General features: G+C 39.6%; 1 protein-coding gene across 1 annotated transcript in view; it reads right to left on the bottom strand.

Moving 5' to 3' along the window:
- Window positions 1-10885: 10885 nt before the first annotated feature.
- The window catches only part of Htr4 (5-hydroxytryptamine receptor 4), a 46176-nt gene continuing 35273 nt past the window's right edge, over window positions 10886-21788 (bottom strand). Inside the window, exon 5 of the mRNA XM_051201193.1 lies at window positions 10886-11099. Coding sequence (XP_051057150.1) covers window positions 11012-11099 — 88 coding nt within the window. The 3' untranslated portion in view covers window positions 10886-11011. The remainder of the gene's footprint in view (window positions 11100-21788) is intronic.

Below are 21788 nucleotides of genomic sequence, written 5' to 3'. Positions count from 1 at the left end.
AAATGGCACCAGGAATATGTAGTATGACTTTGAAATTAGTGTCACAAACTGGAAGGCACAGCAATAGGAAGGATTTACAAGTTCATCACAAATGAAATGTTATATAGTTTCGTATTAAGGTGGGGATTTTTAAAGTTTTGTTTACTTTGGGGGTTTTGCTTTATAAATTAAATTCTCAGAAATATTTTGTGCATGTATCCAGAATTTTAAAGAAAAAGGTAATATTTTTCATGAGTCCTTCAGGGGTTTTATTATAATTTAATGATAGGCTTCGCTGTAAAATTGTTCCTGTATAGTTTAAATCTGCCTATAAAAGGCAGAGGTAGGAGTCACAGGGTGTACTAGTGAGTTCTAGGGTTCCCAGTTGTCCTGGTAAGTGTGATGATTTTGTTAGCTCCCCTGGACACCAACACAAGAGTCTCACACCAGATCCTGGCTGGCCTGGATGGATAAGACAGCAATTCATCTACATGAAATATTGCCACTTGCTGCAATTACCACTTTCAGGCTCCATTGGGGAAGGCTGACACAGAATGCATCAGTGAAGACTCTTTTCCACTTAAATATAGCTCCACAATTAGGCACATACACTGCCACGATGGAGACTGTTATTCTGCATCATTAGTACCTAGTCTAATGCCCAGTGAACTGTGGGTGTTAAACACAAGTTTGCATACATAGATATAAGCACAATTACCCTTACATTCTTGAAGTGGTTAATGACAGTGTTCTATTTCCATTATCTATTGTCCTCACTTGACAGTCACTTTTACCTCATACTATCACTGGTAGTGATTGGTTCATGTTGAGATAGCTAGATAATGTGGACACTTCTCTTCCATATTTTATGTAGGTATAAGTATCCAGGAAGATCATGCTTGACATCCTCCGAGAACTGGGTCATGTGGAAAATGTATTAAAGAGACCAGAATAGCCTGGATTAGCTTTCACAAATGAGACAGTCCGTGAAACAGGCCACCGTGTTGAGTGGAAAGTAGTGGGAGAAGGGAGAAGCATGACTAGTGGGCTGCAACAGAGCAGAAAGAAGTCACAGAAGGCCCAGAGAGCTGGGAGAGAAGTGGGAACTGGTACAGCTTTATTTACTGCAGTGTGAAGTGGGTACTGTGCTGTCGATGCACACAACTCATCAATGAGCTACCAAGTATCCCTTAGAAGGTTTGAGCTAACATTGTTGAAAATGGAGACTGTTAGAGGGGAGCACTACTCTATTTTTCTGTTATTTTTCTTTTTAGTGTGCGAATGGGTGGTTTAATAAGCAGTTTACTTGGCATGTGCAGGTGTGAGCAGAAAAAGAGGTAGATGGTAGAGAAAATTGTCATAGGATGAAATGATGGGGACTGAGCTCTGAGAAGTGGCTGTGGAACAGAGAGCCAAGACCAGGTAAACTAAGAAAATTTGGAGAATAAATAGAAGATTGGACAGCACGAAGGTCAGAAATGACTTCCCAACTTGAACATTAGAAAAGCAGTAACTATAGTAGTCATATTTTGAACTTGTTACCCAGCCTCTACACTTTAAACAATAATGTTTTAATTAAACTTGCTGTGCTTACCACTTTCTCTCTAGCTTTCCGTGTGTGTGTGTGTGTGTGTGTGTGTGTGTGTGTGTGTGTGTGTGTGACTATCTTTCCTCTGGTGTTTACATGTCTATATGAATCAAAGCCCTCTGAACAAAGCTCATCCATGTATCTATCCAGTGAACTTCAGTGGATGAATAGACCTGGTAGGGTATCATAAGAAATGGAAGACCCTGGAGAGTAATAGCTTATTAAGGTTTACTCAGCTGGTAAAGTGGTAGACTGCAAAATGAAGCCAGGATCCATGTTTGTCCATCATTCATTTGTACCACAGTGAAAACATTAGCCTCAGCAGCAACACATGAATAGCAATAAAATTCCAGGGTTTTAGAAAGCAAATAGACTATTCTATACAAAGATGGAAGCAATTAGACAAAGCTGAATTCTAGAATGAATTTGACCTTTGAGTTTTCCCAGCTTACAGCTACTAGAGGCTCTGTGTTCAGGCAAGGGCATGCAATAAAAAGGGTGACCTTGGTAAAGCTGACAGTTCTTGACTACTGACACTGACTCACATCTCCTTGACCTACCTAGTCTTTCTAGTTGGTTTGGATAGGACTTCCCAGAAATGGTGCCTTAGCTCACTCAACCAGGAGCTTTTCACTTGACATTATGAAAGCCTGGCTCTAATTCCCTTTCACAAAGCCTCAGCAACTGATGACTCAACCCCCTCAGCACACTGGCAAATAAATGCCAGAGGATGATGGGGAAAGATTGCTATAAGGTTTTGGAGAAGGAAAGTGGGTGAAGAGGGAGGGCCTGTGTTCTGGCCAAGAATTTGATCATTAGGCACCAGCATATGGGCCCCCATTTGGACCCTGTTGACAAGAAGACTATAAACCAATGCTTGTCATGAAATTCAGTGAACTAAGTCTGGAATGAAATGGTATAATCACTGAGAAAGACCGAACTGAGAACTGAAATTAAATGGTTTGATTTTAACCAAGTTTTGAGAAATTACAGATCTGTCCTTTTATTTAAGGGTCTAGACCAATTTCAATGACTGTTTACTCAAGGTATTAATATATCCACATATGGTATAAAGTGCCTTCTAATTTGGGAAGGGATGCTTCCCAAATTGGTGCTATTCCATCTATCTATAACCTGTGAAGCGTGTAAAAATTATAGATTCTTAAGACAAGCAAAGTTAGTCCTGATTGTTATTTGTTGACATTGGGTCACAAATTTAACCTTCTTTACTTTTAAATTCAATAACCTCCTTTTTTGGGTGTGGGGAGGGTCAAGACAGTGTTTCTCTGTGTAACAGCTTTGACTGTCCTGGAACTCACTCTGTAGGCCAGGCTGGGCTGGAACTCACACAGATCTTTCTGCCTCTGCCTCCAGAATGCTGGGATTAAATGTGCACCACCACCCCCTGGCCTAATACCCTTAATTTTAGTTACTTTATGTAGATGGCAGCAGGGAGGCACCATTGACTACCAGTGGAAGGAGAGGACAACTTGAAGAGTCTGTTCTCTCCTTCTATGGTGTGGGGTTCTAGAACTGAATTCAGGTCATCAGGCTTGGTAGCAAGTAACTTTACCCACTAAAGCATCTCCCCAGACTATATTTTTAACTCTCTCTCTCTCTGTCTCTGTCTCTCTCTCTCTCTCTCTCTCTCTCTTTCTCGTGTGTGTGTGTGTGTGTGTGTGTGTGTGTGTGTGTGTGTGTGTGCATCAATGTCAAAGAACAATGATAAGAAGCCTTCTATCCATCATTTCTTTTGAAGTTTTCTTACTAGCTTGGCATTTGCCAAGTAGGCTAAGCTCACTGGCCAGTGAACCCCAGCAATGCCACTCTAGCAATGCCACCATGACTTGCTCTTTTAAACTGAATGAAATTTTTACATGGATTCTAGGACCTGAACTTCAATCGTCATAAGCATTTTACTGACTGAGCAATTTCCCTAGCCTCTGAAAAAGGCAACCTCCTCACTCCTCATTTTCTTTATCTATAAAATGGGAGTTATATAAAAGAAGAACAAAAATCAGAATAGAAATCTGTCTGGTATTGTCCTAGTAGTCGTGAAACACAGCATTTTATCCAAATGATAAAATCTCACGAATTAACTAGTGTTAACAGTTCCATTGTTACCAGTGGAAAAAAACCCTGATGCACAAAGAAATTAATTTGCCCAAAGAAACACAAATTGGGAGGCTGGGGTTCAATCTCTTAAACCTTTTGAGAATTGATTTTTATGAGATGTATAATAGATATAGGCAGTATCCACATATGGTCATTTAAGTTACATACTTTCACTCTTCAAAAAGAAAATAATGAGTACTGTTTTTGAGACACATCAACTGCAGAACATTATGGACAGTTTCAGATCTATAACAAGACACTAATGACAGCTGCACTCCATTTTCTATTCACATCTGCTATGTGTACATTTCTTTTCTTACTCCACAGCTAACCCTTTGCTATCTCCATGTTTTTCTGAATACCACCCTTGTATTCTGTCCTATTACACACCCAACAGAGAAGAAAAAGTCAGCACTTGTGGCTTCCCCTGTGTCCCAACTCATGTTTTCCCAGCACTAGTTCTGTATGTTTCTATGTGTTGTTTCTGAATTTTAAATGTTTGAATCCAAATTAATTGTAGTATCTGTAGGGAGTGGAGGAAACCCCGAGTGAGTGGAATCCTGTGTGCATGCCATGGGAAACTGGCAAGGGCATTCCCCATATGAGCCAAGTGGGATTGCAAAGCTTTCCTTATGGATCCAAGTGCTAGTTTTGATGCACAAAAACTAGCAACTTCAACTTCCTCCTGCCTAGTATTTACAGCCTGAGACTGCTCACCTACAGAGAACTCCTATGGGAGTTCCAACTCCCATAGGTACCCAACTCCACTTGCTGTGGGTACCTTACACACACCAAGCTTTCAGGTTGCCAGTAGTAGTAGATGCCACTTCATCAGAATGAGAACTCATCTACCTGATCCCAGCCTTCCTGTGTGTCTGTCCATCTTTATTTTCTTCCTTCCAAGCTACATAGGACATAGTAAACTGCTACAGTTCAGTGTGCCTAAGACTGGTCTGTTTATTCCTTGAATCCTCATAACAACACCATGAAGGTAAGCCATCAGGATCCCTATTGCTTTTGCTTCAAGAAGAGCATTAAAGAATTTGCCTACAAGCCCACAACCTGTATGTGGCAGAGACTCAAGCTCAACTCAAGTTCATTAAAGAATGTCTCTTAGTTTGTTGCTGGTAAAACTTAAGGCAGAATGGGGCTGTATGTGCCCAGTCATAACAGCAATTTACTAGAAATCCTAAGAACTGACACCATCTGAATGTGTTTGATTACATCCTAGCCTGAGTAATTCACTATGTTCATCCCGAATCTTACCATTTTAACCCACCCTTTCTTCATGCCATATTGTGTCAATAAATGCTGTTGTCAGTAAAGCATTGTCCGATGTCCTCCAGGCCATTGTAAGGTCAAGTAACTTGCCTATTTTTGGTCTGGTTCATTGCTGCTTCCTAAAAGTATAAAATTTCAAGATTAAGTTCCTTGAACCCCAAAGAAAAGAAGGCTGTGGCAGACCAGAGAAGTCAAGGTATTTTAAAATGCTAATCCTTTAGCTGATTGCAAGAAATATGATGAATATCTTGATTTTACTGTCGCAGAAAGTAAAACTCCTTTTATCAAGAGGCTGCAGCTTTTGCAGTGGTAGCAGATTAGGTGAGAGAGCTACACTAAAGTTTAGTTAGGGCTGAGGGAATGGAGCAGGATGGTGTTGTGCAGATACCACAGTGAATGGCTCTGAAATCTTCTAACCATATAAATTTAGTTCACTTGCTGAGTTGCTTCAGTCCTCAAGAACAGTCTGGACACTAGAAACACATCTATTAGGGGGATCCCAGAAATAGAATCATTAATGAAAACCACACACAGAGAAAAGCATATGAAATATCACAGGAGAATAATAAATCTTTGGGGTTTGGATGGCAAAGGTTTAAACAATGCTGTCATGAGTGCTGGAAATTATTCTAAGTAGAAAGTGGAACCTGAGATTCAGCACGTGAGAGATGGCCAGGGGAAAATGCTCAAGGGAAAGTGTAGCTAGAGCAGTAGCTGGATTGCAGAACTTAAAGGAGAAAGTATGTAGCCCAGAGCACCTTGTTTGCTTTGCCAGAATAAAGAGGAACAACTCTAAGTGAAATCATAAATGTTGGTGTCAGGAAAACAGTAGGAAATCTAGGCTTTATATTCAGTGAGGAGTCCTGGAAAGGTTCAGATGGGGTGTGGCAGTGTAGCATTGGATGTTCACATCTATTGTCCCAGTCTAGATAAAAGATAATGTCAAGTTGTAGATCAGGATGTATGCAAAGAAGTGTTGTGAAAAAAAATACACTGATTACACATATGATGGATTTCCCTTATTTCTGAAAACAGGAATTGTTTTAGTAGAAAACCCCTTTCTGGTTGCTTTTTTTTTTTCCTGAGTAAGATCCTATTTGGTAGCTGCTAACTTAAAGTCAATGAAGAACCACAGTGTAAGTGTTTGAATTAGCATCAGGTTTTATATATTTCTCTAAGTGCACCCTCTTCAACAGTCTCACAGCTGCCCATGTCATGCTCACTCTAGCCGCAGGGAATTGGCATCTGCTGTTCCCTTTGTCCAACACAATATGCCTACTCACCCCAGTCTTTGATCACAGAACTCTCTTCTCTTCTAACTCTTCCCCAAGAAGCTAGGTATTACCTTCCCTTGCAGGCTATGTTTTTTATTTATGCTCTCTACAGCACACACCAATATCTAAACTGCCTACTTCGCATATACATGTGTTTTCCTGCTTATTTTCTATTTGACAGAATAGAGGGCTTATCAACACTCATTGGGAGACAGACTCCTACACCCAGTGTGCCCAAATTGTTTCTTTGGACCCTGTAGTGCTATTGGGAGGACAGAAACAGTTAGGTCAGATCCTCCTGCAGGATATATCTAAGGCCTAGAACTTCACCTGAATGTAGCATATATTCTGTACTTTGTACTGACCTAAGTTTTCATTCCAGGAAGTTCCAGGTGGTAGTTGTATGCAGGAAGAGGTTTTGTGATCCTCTTGGTCAAGGACTGGCAGCTGAAAAAATAGCTTGCCTTGGTTCTGTGGGCACTGTTTTAGAAGAACTAAGAATGACAGGAAAACCATCCCAGACTTCCAGGCCCAGTTGTATAGGCTTTAGCTCCCCAGCTAAAGTGTGTGGGTTGAATTGAACAGATATGGGAAATTTAGAATTACCAAACTCCTTGAATCTTTTATGCAATGGGACTCTGTAAACTTTTGTATGTAAGGATTCTGATTTGAAAACCCGATTACTGTCCCATTCTCTACATTCTATGTCAGAAAATGGAATTCCCAAGAGATGAAGAGTAGGGACTTCTTATTTCTCAGCTGCCCCAGTTTGTGGGAATCTTTACATTGTCACACTCTCAGAAAAGATGCAACTGCAATTTCTTTAAACATATCATCTGTCCTGGTATTTTCTTATATTAAAAATTATATTATATTATTATATAAGCAAGGAGGTACATACTTAATAATCTCAATTCAGGAAATGAGCATATGTCATTGTCACAATGCTGTGAAAGACTCCCTATAGTTCGTATCTTTAGTATGTCTGAGCTGAATCCGCACACTGTGGCCACAGATTGACCATGTCAGAGAGATCTACCCTAGTACTTGAGGCTTTAATAAAGGTTTAGGCAGGCAGATAGCTAGAATCATATTCCTTAAGAGCCCTGGGCTTTGGAATTTATTTTAAGGAGAACTTATACTGAGGACAGAAAATTTCCAGGTCCAATTGACATCTGTGTGTGTGTTGGGGGGGGGGGAATGACATGACTCCGAGGGTTAAATAGATGGTTCACAGTACTGACACACACGGGTTGACTTTGGCATTTTATTGCATAATCAAACCTCAGTTATTTCTTCTGGGACTTAAGATATACTTTAATATATAGTTTATTTAAACATGTACAGATAAAGTTATATAAACGTGTAATATGTCAATATTTTATCAATAAATATAATTTATTAAGAACCTGGGCAGGAACATATTGTTGGAAACTTTGTCAAAAAGAATGTAACATAAAACCAAGGATGCTTCCAATGGAAACAAAGTTATAATTAGGGCTCTTAACACCTTAAAAATATTAGCTTCAAATACACCACAGATATAACCAACAAGCTCATGAAACTAAAGCTAACACCACCACCTCTGAAATTGTAAGACTCATGTTCTGTACAGCAAGCATACATGTACTTACTGTATTCATTACACTAGGGACCTCAGTGCATTAGAAAATGTGCAAGTGACCCCATTTGTAACTATACTTGGAAAAATGTAAACAAAATTAAGATAGTAGATACAATGGAATTTTGCTGTAATCAGCTGCTTACATAGACTATCATTAGGTAAGGAAAAGTCAAAGTTTATCCTGGTTCAGTAACTTAGTGCCCTTTATGTAACATTCTTGTCAGCTGGTCATTCATGAATTGGGCATATATATAGTTTATAGGGTGGGAATTAATTTTATTGACAGGGAATTATTATCTATCTATCTATCTATCTATCTATCTATCTATCTATCTATATGATGAACTTAAGTTCATGAGTGTAAGAATTCAGGAATTACGCTGGACTACCCCTATCACCCGGCATAATGCACTCAGCCCAGGGTTCCATGACTGCTTAGTCTGCAAACAGATGAAAGACCCCACACATTTATGCTCTCTTCTTTCCTCTCTCTCTTTCTCTCTCTCTTTCCTGTTGTTCCCCTGAGGCAAACAGGGCATTTCATGTCTCCCTCTTCTCTCCTCCCTCTGTCTCTGTGTCTCTTTACCTCTCCCCTCTCCCTTTCTAATAGAACTTCTCACTTAAGCTCTCTCTGCCTGGCATGGCTGTTCCTTGCTTAGGTCATCCTAGCCTGCCATGGAATCTGCCACGTTTCCCCACAATTTATCCTAACAACAAGACTATAAAGTTACATATACAATTAGAGTCACTCTTATCAAAATTTTCCCATAGCCTTCTTTATTCGCCTCTTCGAGAAAAAAGGCATCCCTTTAAATGGAGTGTGATATATAAATATTTGTTCTGGGCAACATGGAGTGACTGAATGAGCAGGGGTAGATTAGTGAAGAAAGGCTCAGCTCCTGAGAGCCCAAGCACATCTCCAGCAATTCAAAATGCCCACAATAATAACATGCAAGCAGGCTGTCATCTTAAGTATTATAGAATGTTTCCATCAGTATCATTTGTCTCCAAATCAACTGTTACAAAGTAAGCAGAAGATATTCTGAGGCCCAAATCATCCAGCCTTCAGTTCCATCCACTCAGAATGTCAGCCATTGACTTGCTGCTCATGCCACTTTCTCACCATCATGTTCATGGAAGGGGTGGGTATACAGCCTGCCATGGTAAGTCGGTTGCATCCCATCCTTTGTATTAGAAACAAATAAACTTCAAAATGATGCTTGCCTCTAAATAAATGCCGAGCCTAGTGATGTTGGGGGAGCAAGAACTTACAAATTCAAAGCAGATTGATCCATTGTGCAAGTTAAAGCTTCAACTCTCTTCCTGGTTGACAAGAAGAAGTCTTTAGTGAGATTTGCCCCAGTCTTGACGGGAACCACCTCAGCATGTAATATTTCTTAGCACAGAGCTTGCTTTATTTTTTTTTCCTCAGCAGCATTTAGGAGCTCTCTCTCTCCCTCTCTCTCTCTCAGGGTCTACTTCTTCCTGCTAAGGCATGACTTGTGCTCAAGAAAACTTAAGTCTTCACATAGCAGAGAATTCTTTTTGGCATTTGAATGGTTTTTTGGTATTCTTCTCTTCCTCATCCAAAGTATCTTTCTTGCCAATTTCAATCCCAGAACTATAGTCAACACTGACAGGAAGAGTTAATGACACTACACGAGCAGCTCAATAAGACTGTAATAATTGGCACTGAGATAGAGTCAAACCACAGCCACGATGAAAGCTAAAATATCACCTGGTTCTGGGAATTGGTACTTTCCTCACTAAGACCTCTGCTCTGGGGTAATTGGGACAAACCATGGACTCTGCTTTGAGTGAAAGACACCAGGTTAACTATAAGGACATAGCTAACCAAGACAGAAGTCTAGAAGGCCCAAATTAGGAGGGTGGTTCCTTTGAAACAAAGCCAAAATGTAGGCAGGCATGAGTTTTTGAGGTAGCATACGGCTGGCTATAGCAGCATCCTGTTGTCCTGAAAATAGAAAGAAATCTTAAAGATGCCCCTACTCCAAGCTTCATTTGGCAATGTAGAAAGTGAATTTCATGGATGGAAAGACAATTGTTCACAGTCCCACAGCATTTCAGAAGCAGAACCAGGACTGGCACCTGTGTCTTCTGACTTAGAGTCAGATATTGTTTTTCTCATTCTTAGCATATCTGGACTCTGAGCATCTCCATCTAAAAGATAACAAGAGCAAGAGTAACAAGACTCCACAGTGTGAAATTCTATCAGTTCTGCCCACTGTAAGCATCGAGGCCATATTCAGAGGTTTTGAGTTGGTACTGTGGGTTTCACCACAAGTTCATAGAAAAGATGCCAGCATCCCTTAATAGACACCCATAATGCCACCAGCCCTACCTAAGACTCTTTAGGTGTTCTATCCTAGGTTACAAGAAAGTGAGTATCTCAGGTGAGATAGATCTGGTCCTGGATCTGGGGAAAACCATCTTTGATTTCCCTCCTGGGTTCACACAGAGACCATTTTCCACTGATCTCTATTCTGTATCTCTGGTGACAAATGAATGGAGCCTGTCCTAAACGGAACATTGACACTGAACACAGAAAGAAAGAAAACAGAGATCAGTGACTGACATAGGGCTGACCAAGAGGAAGCATGCCTACACCTGGATGCAAAAAGAACATGTACAAGTGCCCAGCCCAAAAGAGGGCAAAGAAAGGATAGTGGGGAGTTCAAACACAGCTATGGTAGATTTGACCAAGCAAGAAATGTGACCAAGACAGGCACATGTTTTGACAGTATCTATGAGAAGACACTTAAAAAAAAAAAAAAAAAAAAAAAAAAAAAAGGCTTATTTGGAAACTGAAAACAGGACACAGCGAATTCTTGTGAGACAGACTGGAAACAGTAAGGGGACTACTAGGCCATGGGCTTCAGAGACCGTCAAACAAGAGTGGAGACTCCAGGAAGAGGAAACATTGAAAAAATGAAAAAACGAACAAGGAAGCCCTTCTCTCCTCTGACTTGCTCAAACACCACCTGCTGGAATCTTGGTGGCGTGTTGCTGCATGCTGTTGGAAAGCCTTGGAGAACAGAGTGCCAGGAGCAGCCACATACACACATGTAGCAGCTTAGGACTGGCCTCTTTTCGAGCCACAGCTGTCTTCTAGGTCATTGTCCCAGGGGCCTAAGTATCACTGGGCCGAGCAGCCACCAAAGAAGTTGCTGTGAGGTGGCACCGACTCTCCCATTGGCCACCACATTCCACTGCATCCCTGGAGGAGGAGAAGATTAGAAAGGCTCAAACACTGGAATGGAGTCAAGGATTGTGAATAAGCATACCCAGGTCAGGCACCCTTAACGGGCCATGCAGATGGGTTGTAACTTAGCCTCTAAGCTATGAGTCCGCCATAATAAACTAGCCAGCAGTTATTCCTGAACAGCTTTAACTATTTAGAAGTAGTTCATTAATGTTCAGCCCAATTTTTAGTCTCTCCAAATTTCTTCCCAGCAGGCCAACTATACATTCCAGGCCCATCCAAAATCTCTAATCTCTCCTGATGGGATGTTCCAAGTGTTTTCTTCCCCAGGGCAAAAGATCATAGTGTGTTACATCTTCCAGGTAGTATTACATAATGAGTACTGACCTATGAAAAAAATATACATTTTGATGATTTCTCTCAAAGTAAAGTACTTGAAAGGAGCCCAGATCTTAATACAAAGCAAACATGACACATGGTGCTCTTTATTTATGTGGGGACACTCAGAGTGATCCCATTACTAGCAATGCTAATGTGGTACTGACTAATAATGAGTTTGTTATCAGCACACATACTCAAATGTTTCCCGTTCTTATCCCTTTAATTTCTTTCTCTTCTCTTATTTCTCTAGCTAGTGCTTCAAGTGCTGTATTGAAAAGGAGTGAGGGCAATGGAAACCCTCTCTTGTTCCTGACTTTAATGGAAATGCCTTGAGCTTTTGCCTGTTAGGATCATGTCTGCTATATGTTTGTCATATACAGATTTTCTTAGGTTGAGGTATATTTCCTCCAATACAACCCTCTCTAGAACTTTCATCATGAAGACATGTTAGATTTTTGTTCAAGTTCTTTTCTGCATCTATTGAGATGATTGAGTGATTTTTGTCTTTAAGTCCATGTATAGGATTACATTTATTGAATTATGTACGTTGAACAATAACTACATGTCCAGGATGAATCCAACTTGATTGTGGTGGATAATCTTTTTGACATATGTCTGTGCTTGGTTTGCAGATATTGTTATTAAGAGTTTTATTTTGCATGTTCATTAGGAATATTGATTTAGTGTTATAGATTTTAGTGTTAGAGGAGTAATGGAAAGCATTTGGAAGTATTTTCTTTGTTTCTATGTTTTTAATTTGAGAAATATTAGTTGTAGTTCTTTATTGAAAGTCTGGCAGAATTCTGCTGTGGATCCATCAGGATCTGGGATTTTTAAAGTGAGAGCTTGCATTACTGTTTTTTTGTTTGTTTGTTTGTTTTAAATCTCCTTATTTGTTATGATTCTATTTAAGTTGTTGCTCTCTTCTTGATTTAACTTTTGTGGTGGATAAATATAGACATTTATCCATTTCTTTTAACTTTTCTAATTTAATAGAGTACAGGGTTTTTAAAGTACTATCTTATAATGCTCTGAACTACTTTGGCATCTATTGCAATGTTTATCTCTAATTTGTGTTAATTTGGGTCATCTCTTCCTTCTTTTGGTTAATTGTCAATTTTGTTTATCTTTTCAGAGAACCAGCTCTTCTATTTGCTAATTCCTTGTATCGATCTGTTTGTTTCTATTATATTAATTTGTCCTCTGTTTACATTTTTCTTCCCATTTATAGGATTTGGGTTTGGATTCTTCTTATTTTTCCAAACTCTTGAATTGCATCAGTTCTCTTCCTGATTTTATAATGAAGCATTTGGAGCGATATATTGCCCTTTGATGACTGTGTTCATGTGTCCCCAATGTTTTGCTGTGCTTTGATTTCACTTTCATTTATTTCCAAGAATTTTTTACTTTCTATCTTATTTTTTTCTTCACCCCATTCACCATTCAGTGGTATGTTGCTTAATCTCCACAAGTTCATGCAATATCTAGAGATTCTTTTTCTTTGAATTTCAACCTTTATTTCATTGTGGTCATATAGGCTACATACTGTTACTTCAATTTTTCTACATTTGTTGAGATTTGTTTTGTGTACCAATTAATTCTTACATTTCTCTGTTAATTTTTGTTCAGATTATCTGGAAAGAGTGTGGTAAAATCACCCACCAATGCTGTGTTGGGGCTAATTTTCACCTTGACAGTAGAATGCTTTTTATGAAAATAAGTGTGTCAGTTTGTTGTGCGTGTGTGCAAGATTTTAATCTCTTTGGTTAGCATCATTTGTCTCTTCTGATTAATTTTATCTTATTACATTATAAATCATTATTATTTATTTGAGTCAAAACAGAACTTTTGTCTCCATTAATCTTTATCTTATGGGCTTGGGAACACTTGAGTTCATGCTGTACAGATTTCAACACTTGAAATGATTTTTAAATGGCTTTACCTACTAAGCCATGTTTCAAATGTTTTCTAAGAACATAGATAACCTGTAGTGGTCACTACCTAGCTTCAGTTTAATGTTATCTGCCCTTTTGCTTTTCAGTCAAGGAAAAATACTCAGCAGGGCAGAACAAAGTATAACAGTATTCCATGCTATAAACACATAAGTCTTAACTTTCTTAAGCATGGGCTCATCCTAGTAGACCTCACCTGGTGGTCTGTTAAATATCTCACCAAACAATCATTCTGTCCTATTAGATGATGATCTCTTCTTACATGATTTTATTTTATCCATTTGTATAATGAATGCCATAGACTTCTAATAAAGCCTATTTTAAGACACACACTTGCCATTTCTGGGGTCTGGCTTTAGTTTTTCTTGAAGGATTGGAGTGCTGCTTACTGATGTCTAAGCTTCCATACTTAACCTGAGCAGCTGAAGAGCCATTTGGAGCCAATCTTCAGGCCCATGAGATCTTGTATACTTCACTCAGAGACTGAAAGCTTTATAGTAATTGTAGACAGCAACTTGCCCCATAACATTCTCTTCTTCTCTGTTAGAGTCCATTCTTACTATAGCAGAATAGGCAATATTTCTTCCCTAAATAGTCAGATAAAAGTATTTCTGAGATTTCTACTTCCTCTGAACATGCTTTGGATTCAGAGTCATTCCTGGTTATAGGTTCCTTTCTTCTATAATTTTCAAATGTCATTAACTCTTTAGATAATCAACATGTACCCTCACATCATTACATACTACCCTATATCTTCATTTACCTCATATGTTGATGTACCTCTGAAGAGTTTCTTTTAAAGGTTTGAATAGAAGGGAGAGTGGTAAAAAGGAAGGACTGTTCATATGCCATTGCCTAAGCTTTCATAATGGCTGAGCCTCCAACTGCATGGAAGATGCAACTGTCTCATTTCCTCTCAGCAATAGCAAAGGCAGTAGGGGACTGTAGAATAATGAAAGAGTGATATGATGATGTCATTTTCCTGGAATAGCCTCAGCTTATGTTATCATCCCAGCACAACCAACCATTAATACTCTAGTGTGCTTTTTCTGAAGGTTTTGATTCAAAATAAAAATTTATAAAAGATTATACAACTCTAGAAGAGGCTGGCCCTTGGTGCAAAAAAACAATACTGAATGTGCATGGCTTTATCATCCCAGAAACCCCTTTGCTACCAGCTGAAGATCACTGTTCTACCCTAGCAGGAGCACCACCAAAGTGCTGTAACAAGAACAATAAGCAGAAGACAGGGAGTTCTAACATGGTATTAGTCTGCAGGAGTATGTACCCAGCTACACAGTCTTATTCCTGTGCCTCATCCCCCACCCCCCTTGTTAAGTGAGTGGGAGAAGAATAATCCATAAGATCCTTTGTCGTTCTGACATTCTGATTCTGTGAGTAGCAGGGATGGTGGGTGACACACACAGGCCTTTTGATTGGTTGGCAGTTGTGTGTGGGACTGTTCTGCAAATCTGTGGGTAATTGCTTCAAATTTGGCTTTTAATATCCTATTGTCAGTATCTGATACTTTGTCTTCCACGTAGAAGGAAAGAGGTTTTGCTGGAAACACAGGGAGGGTGATTTTTGCATTTGTCAAAGAATGGAAAGTCCTCAATTTCTGAGCTGTGAAATGCACTCCAATGCTGCTAATTGTAGCTAAGTAGAACAGCGTGGGGTAGAGTTCAAAATGCAATGAGGCTATCCCTGACTCCAAACACAGAACTGAAAAATAGAACAACCAATGAACCAACTAACCAAACAAACAAAACAAAACAAAGGGCAAAAGAAAACCACTACTAGTATTATGCACTAGCACACAAAACATCATTTTTAAAAAAAATGCTTTTTCTTCAATAATCTAGCAGGTAAGTTTGAAAATGTAAGTTTTTGCTTTATAAATTTTGTGAAATAACTTTAAAATTGATGGCACATTTCTCCACATTTAATCTTCAGCACAAATCTATAAGGAAGGAATATAGATAATACTGTTTTCTCTTCATAGGAAGAAGGAAATATTCTGTAGATATGGATTCATTGATTGATTGTTGATTGACTGATTGATTGATTGGTTGATGGGGTGGTGGCTTGAATGAGACTTTCCCTGTAGGCTCATAAGTTTGAACTCTTGCTCTCCAGTTGGTGACTTTGTGGAGGATTAGAAGGTGTATGTCACTGGGGACATGCTTTGAGATTTCAAAAGATGCATGCCATTTCAAGTTAGTTCCCTATACTTCCTTTCTGTGCACCAGGAAGTGAGCCTCAGCTGCTGCCTGCCTGCCTTTCATGTTTCCTGCCATGATGGTGAGGGAGCCTTATTCCAATAAAGGAGAAAGCTCCCAACCCCCCAAAGAAACCTTTCCTTGTATAAGCTACCTTGATTGTAGTGTTTTACCACAGCAATAGAAAAGTAGCTACTACAAGAATTGGAGCAAGGCAGTGGGTTATTGCTGTGACAGATCTGACTATGAGGATTTTAGAATGTCATAGAACTCTTTGGAACTTTGGACTAGAAAAGTGGTTGAATGCCATGAGCAGAGTTTAATGGGACATCCAATTAGGAACCTAGAATGTGGTCTAAGAGCTATATTGACTGTGGACATCCGTCTCAAGAGGCTGAGCTTCCACAAGAGAAGAGAAGCAAAGAGAAGAGAGATCATAGGAAAGAGCAATTAATTACTGCTCAGAGATCAAGGGCTGGGAGTCAGGAAGTGTAGAGAACTCATATTGGAACTGTGCCTGGAGGAAAGATGACTATTGGGCCAGGAAGGAAATTGAGACAACACTCAAGGTAGCCCAAGTGGTCAGTGGCAGAAAAATTCACTGTTTATCTAGAGAAAGCCCACCAATCCTGCACACTCACCACATGGAGAGGAACATGACTGCAGAGAGAGAAATAAGCAAGAGAATAGGATTGAGTCAGGCTCAGGACTGACAGCCTGTTCACATCAGCTCACTGCAAGTCACATTACACAGATTTCACTTTTTCTATCACAACCCAATCCAGATGGTGTTTGCAGTTTAAATCCCACATGTCGGAGTGACCTTTCCATCTTCCTTGATAATAATATGTGAAACGGAGTCTCTTTTCAGACTATATTATACACTGGGCCAAAGTGGGAAAAAAAAAAAGAAGAAGAAGCAGAAACTATACTTCTGATCTCTATTCTTCTATTGACTCTCAATGTTCTCTGAGCCTCCTGCTTTCTTGTCTATAACAAATTGGATTCAGAAGTGTATCTCAGGTAATTTTATAGGACTTTACCAAGCTTCCTTTTGAGATAGCCATTGTAGACATTGGTGCAATAGAGCAATGACCATGATTATGTGTATACCTACACTAGCACATCTTTGCACATCTTTGCACATCTTTGCACATCTTTTAATCAACAGTTTTGTTGTGTGTTGTCACACTTCTGAATAAGATTAAATTTGAACAAAATGGTTTATAGAACTGAAAATACAAGTTTGAAATGCACTAAGTTTGAATTCTAGCACCAGTTCCACTTATAAAATTCACATCTTATATTACACTAAGATACAGGCAAGTAAAATTCAACCAACTTTGCAACAAGGATTGATCAAACCGTATGATTCCCGGCCTTCAACAATACTGAAATGCTCCTTATTTGGAGTAGAGATAGACAGCTACCAGAGAGCATTGTTGAAGAGATTCTGCTCTGTTTGGTGTCATAGTTTGGATGCTGAATGTCCACCAATGGCTGAGTTCCAAGAATGGCATTAGTTAATCTCTTTGAGTCTATTTATCACTCAGTAAATTGAGAAAGCAGTGGCTGCTCAGAGATGATTATGCTCAATGTGACAACACATGCAATGCAGTTAGCTCAATGCTTTGCATATAAACCATTGGATATTAGTTCGTAGCCAGCTGATAGCAGCCATGAAGATGAGGATGGTACAGAAACATCTCCAGATCTGTGGATTTAACCAAGGTTCTCCTCAAAGACAATTTCAGGCATCTGATAAGTGTATGCTATTGAACTCAGGGATGGATCTTCCCTTCCCCCTTAGAAAAGTCTAAACATTGTACATCTTCATACTGCAAGAATGGTCACTAAGGAAAAGCTTAACTCCTCTGGAGATTGACAGTATCATCTGCAGTACAATTCTACTCAAGGAAAACTTGTCCAGCTCTTCTCCAGCTTTAGCCAAGCACAACAGCTGAAGTGGGCTGTGCTTTTTCTTGCCTTTCACTAAATTGTAGGAAGAAAGTGTAGACAAAGACCATCTCACTTAGTCTCCCCTACTTCTTTAGAAACTCTGACAAATGATCAAGTTATGCTTCCAATGACTAAACCCTCAACTGACACTGCTAAGTGGTCGTCCATTGACTCCTTCTGTTTCACAAGAGCCCGCTAAGCAAGGCCATCTGTTTCATTCTGCCCGAAACACATATTCATAAAACTCAATCCACAAAGAACATGACACATGTATCCTTTCTCAATAGTAGTCCTTTAAATATATATTTTAAAAGCTTGTCATCTGACTCTGTTAATCTACGCACAGCATCATGTTCCTCCCACTGTTCTTCACACACAATGGATTATCCTATAGGGAAAACTCACACTATCTGCCCTTTTTTGAGCACACTCTAGTTTGTCAGTTCCCTGAACAAGATGCAGCTTCTTCATATTCAATGGACTAGAGACCTACACATTTCTACTGTGGGATAAACACACATTTACACAAGAATATAGTTTTTCAGTGGGTTTCATAGTGTGCTTTGGAGGCAATTCCTTCCTGAACAGCTGCTCTGACTAAATTGAGAGGGCTGTGTCCTTGCCAAGTACATGCTGTAAGGGAACAAGTGCATAGAGCCTGCCTTGTAGAAAGCTTATCTGCAAGGTGGCTGCCAACACCTAACCACGGAAATTCAGGATTCTTCCCAGCACAAATATCAGCCACCTTCTACAGGACTTTTTTTCTTTGTCTTGAAACTGCATAGATTGAGAAGTGTCAGCAGAATGGATGATGTACCTCTAGAGCTATTCAAGAGATCTCCAGCTGATTCCTGGCAAAGGCACAAAGTTTCTCTATTGTGAATTCTGGATGACTTAAAGAAGGACTTTCCGTTTCAGGACAATCTAGCACTTTAGGGCCATATAGTTTTTTCTGTAGGGGAGCTTCCCTGTGTATTGTGAGAAGTTTAACATCATCACCAGACTCTGCCCACAAACTGTCAATAGCAACCTCAGCTGTAATAACACACATATTCCCAATCCCCTGGTAAATAGAATTATGCCACTGAGACTTGATGGTTTAAATGTATCTAAAAAATGGATCTTAGGGTATTATCTAATTCTACCTCCTCATTTTACAGTTATGAAGGGAGACTAATGGCTGATCAGTGACCAATAAACAATAAAATGGTCTCCTGATCTCTCTAGTTCACAAATGGTGTTTTGTTTTGTTTTGTAATTTAAATTTGAAATAAGCTTGTTTTACATGTCAAACCAAGTTCCCTCTCCCTCCCATCCTCCCCTATCACCCCCCACCAAACTCCAACCCATCCCCTTTCTGCTCCCCAGGGTGGGTGAGGCTTTCCATGAGGACTCTTCAAAGTCTCTCATATTATTTGGGAGTAGGGCCTAGGCCCTCCCCCATGTGTCTAGGCTGAGAAAGTATCCCTCTATGTGGGATGGACTCACAAAGTCCATTCATATACTAGGGATAAATACCGATCCATTTCTAGAGGTCCCATAGACTTCTCAGTCCTCCTAATTAACATCCACATTCAGGGGGTCTGGATCAGTCCTATGCTGCTCTAGCTATCAGACTTGGGTGCATGAGCTCCCCCTTGTTCAATTCAGCTGTTTCTGTGGGTTTCTCCAGACTGGTCTTGACCCCTTTGCCCATCACTCTTCCCTCTTTGTAACTGGATTCCAGGAGCAGAACTAAATAGAGAATTCTCAATGGAGGAATCTAAAATGGCCAAAAGACACTTAAGAAAGTGTTCGACATCCTCAGCCATCAAGGAAATACAAATCAAAGCAACTCTGAGATACCATCTTACTCCTGTCAGAATGGCTAAGTTAAAAAACACCAAAGACAGTTTATGCTGGAGAGGATGTGGAGAAAGGGGAACACTCCTCCACTGCTGGTGGGAGTGCAAACTTGTACAGCCACTTTGGAAATCAGTATGGTGGTTCCTCAGGGAAATGGGAATTAGTCTACCTCCAGATCCAGTAATTCCTCTCTTAAGCATATACCCAAAATATGCACATTCATACAACAAGGACATCTGCTCAACTATGTTAATAGCAGCATTATTTGTAATAACCAGAACCTGGAAGCAACCTAGATGCCCCCCAACTGAAGAATGGATGGAGAAAATATGTTACATTTACACAATGGAGAATTATTCAGTGGAAAACCACAATGGAAACCTGAAATTCACAGGGAAATGGATGGACCTAGAAGAAACCATCCTGAATGATGTAACCCAGTCACAAAAAGGCAAACATGGTATGCACTCACTCATATATAGATTTTAGACATAGAGCTAAGGATTACCAACCTACAATTCACACCACTAGAAAAGCTAGGAAACAAGGAGAACCCTAAGAGAGACATACATGGTCCCCTGGAGAAGGGGAAAGGGACAAGATCTCCTGAGAAAACTGGGAGTAGTGGGGAGGGAGAGGGAGTTAGGAGAAAGAGAAGGGGAGAAGAGGAGGGGAGAGGTGGGCATGAGGAAACAGGAAGACTGAGACAGAGAAAGAATAGAGAAAAACAAGAAAAGAGATACCACACTAGAGGGAGCCATTATAGATTTAAGGAGAAATCTGGCACTAGGGAATGTCCAGAGACCTACAATGATGACCCCAACTAACAATCTAAGCAATAGTGGAGAGGCTACCTTTAATGCCCTTCCATCATAATGAGATTGATGACTACCTTATATGACACAACTTTTTTTTTTTTTTACCATACTATCTGTTAGAACTCTTAAAAACTTTGGCTTTTGACCCCCAGGTCAGTCAAGCTAGCATCTAGCTATAGATGGGGAAATGAGAAGATTCAGGACAGACTTTAAATGGGAGGAAAGAGAAAGAGGAAGAGTAATACAAAGAAAGCAGGAGGGAGGAAGAATGAGGGATAAATGAACTCCACAATTGTTGAAAAGGCCACAGGGGAATATTTTATTATGGTGGCTTGAATAAGAACTGGGTAAGTATTCTATCTTTGAACATCTGAACTTGGGGATCCAAGAGATCTAAGCCTGATGGGGCAGCAAATTTTGAGATTTCAAAGACACTTCCATTCCCATTGTGCTCTCTGCCTGTAGTTTTGACATGTGAGCTCTCAGCTATTCCCATTGCCATGCCCTCACTATGCTATCATGGACTCTCACCACCTGAAATCATAACCTGAATTCATTGCTTTCTTTTATAAGTTGCCTTGGTCATGGTGCTTTATTATAGCAATAGAAAAATAATTAATACATCAAACACATTGATATTTATTTTAATATATATCTAAATAGATTAATGCACACATATACACATATATATGTATGTATATACATATATAATACATATATATACACATATATATATATATTTTACACACACACACACACACACACACACAGTTTTAGGTTACTTGGGGTTATCCCTGAGAGCCATAGACTAGCTAACAAAATACATCAGATCAGATATAAAAATTTTCCTTCAAGTTGTTGATCAGAAGTGTCCAAAAGACTTGCAAAACTAGGCTATTCCCATTGCCCTTGATTGGCTTCCAGAACTTGAAGGTAAGATCTTATAGATGAAGACACCACACACTTCACACAAAGGGTGTGGAGGAATAGAGCTGGAATTGACCAGAAAGCCACCTCTCTGAGGACTAATTCTCACAGTATGTGAGGGTGATATGGAAGCTGCCATGTGAGAAAAGGATTGAACAGTCTCACCAAGGTGTAAAGCCTATGAATCACAAAAATAGCCCATGGTAAGATATTCTCAAGGGTGAAGTTGTGATACTTAATATCTTTAAGTTAAATAACAGCCATCTAGTTGGACTTGTGGCCTGCTCTACAGGAAGGAATTGATGCCTAGTACTATAAGCATAACCAACGCCCATGGCTGGTGTGGTCATATACCCTAGAGAAGATTTGAGACTATGTTCCTAACAAGTAAAATTACCAACTGCATTCTAAACACCCATCTTAATGTCCACAGGTAAATGTAGCTCTCATCTCTCAACAAATAAGCTATATTTTTCAGCAGCTGGAGAGCATCACAGGAAGCCGTAACTGGTCAAAATAAAGAAAACAAGTAACAATGGGATGCCCAACTCCAACTGATACATATACAACACAACTCCCACACCTAAAACACAGAAAATATCA

The sequence above is a fragment of the Phodopus roborovskii genome, unplaced genomic scaffold (genome assembly GCF_943737965.1).
Source record: "Phodopus roborovskii unplaced genomic scaffold, PHOROB, whole genome shotgun sequence".
In the NCBI taxonomy this organism is placed as follows: Eukaryota; Metazoa; Chordata; class Mammalia; order Rodentia; family Cricetidae; genus Phodopus; species Phodopus roborovskii.
Note: the sequence above shows the minus strand (reverse complement) of the source record. Positions and strands in the feature narration are given on the sequence as shown.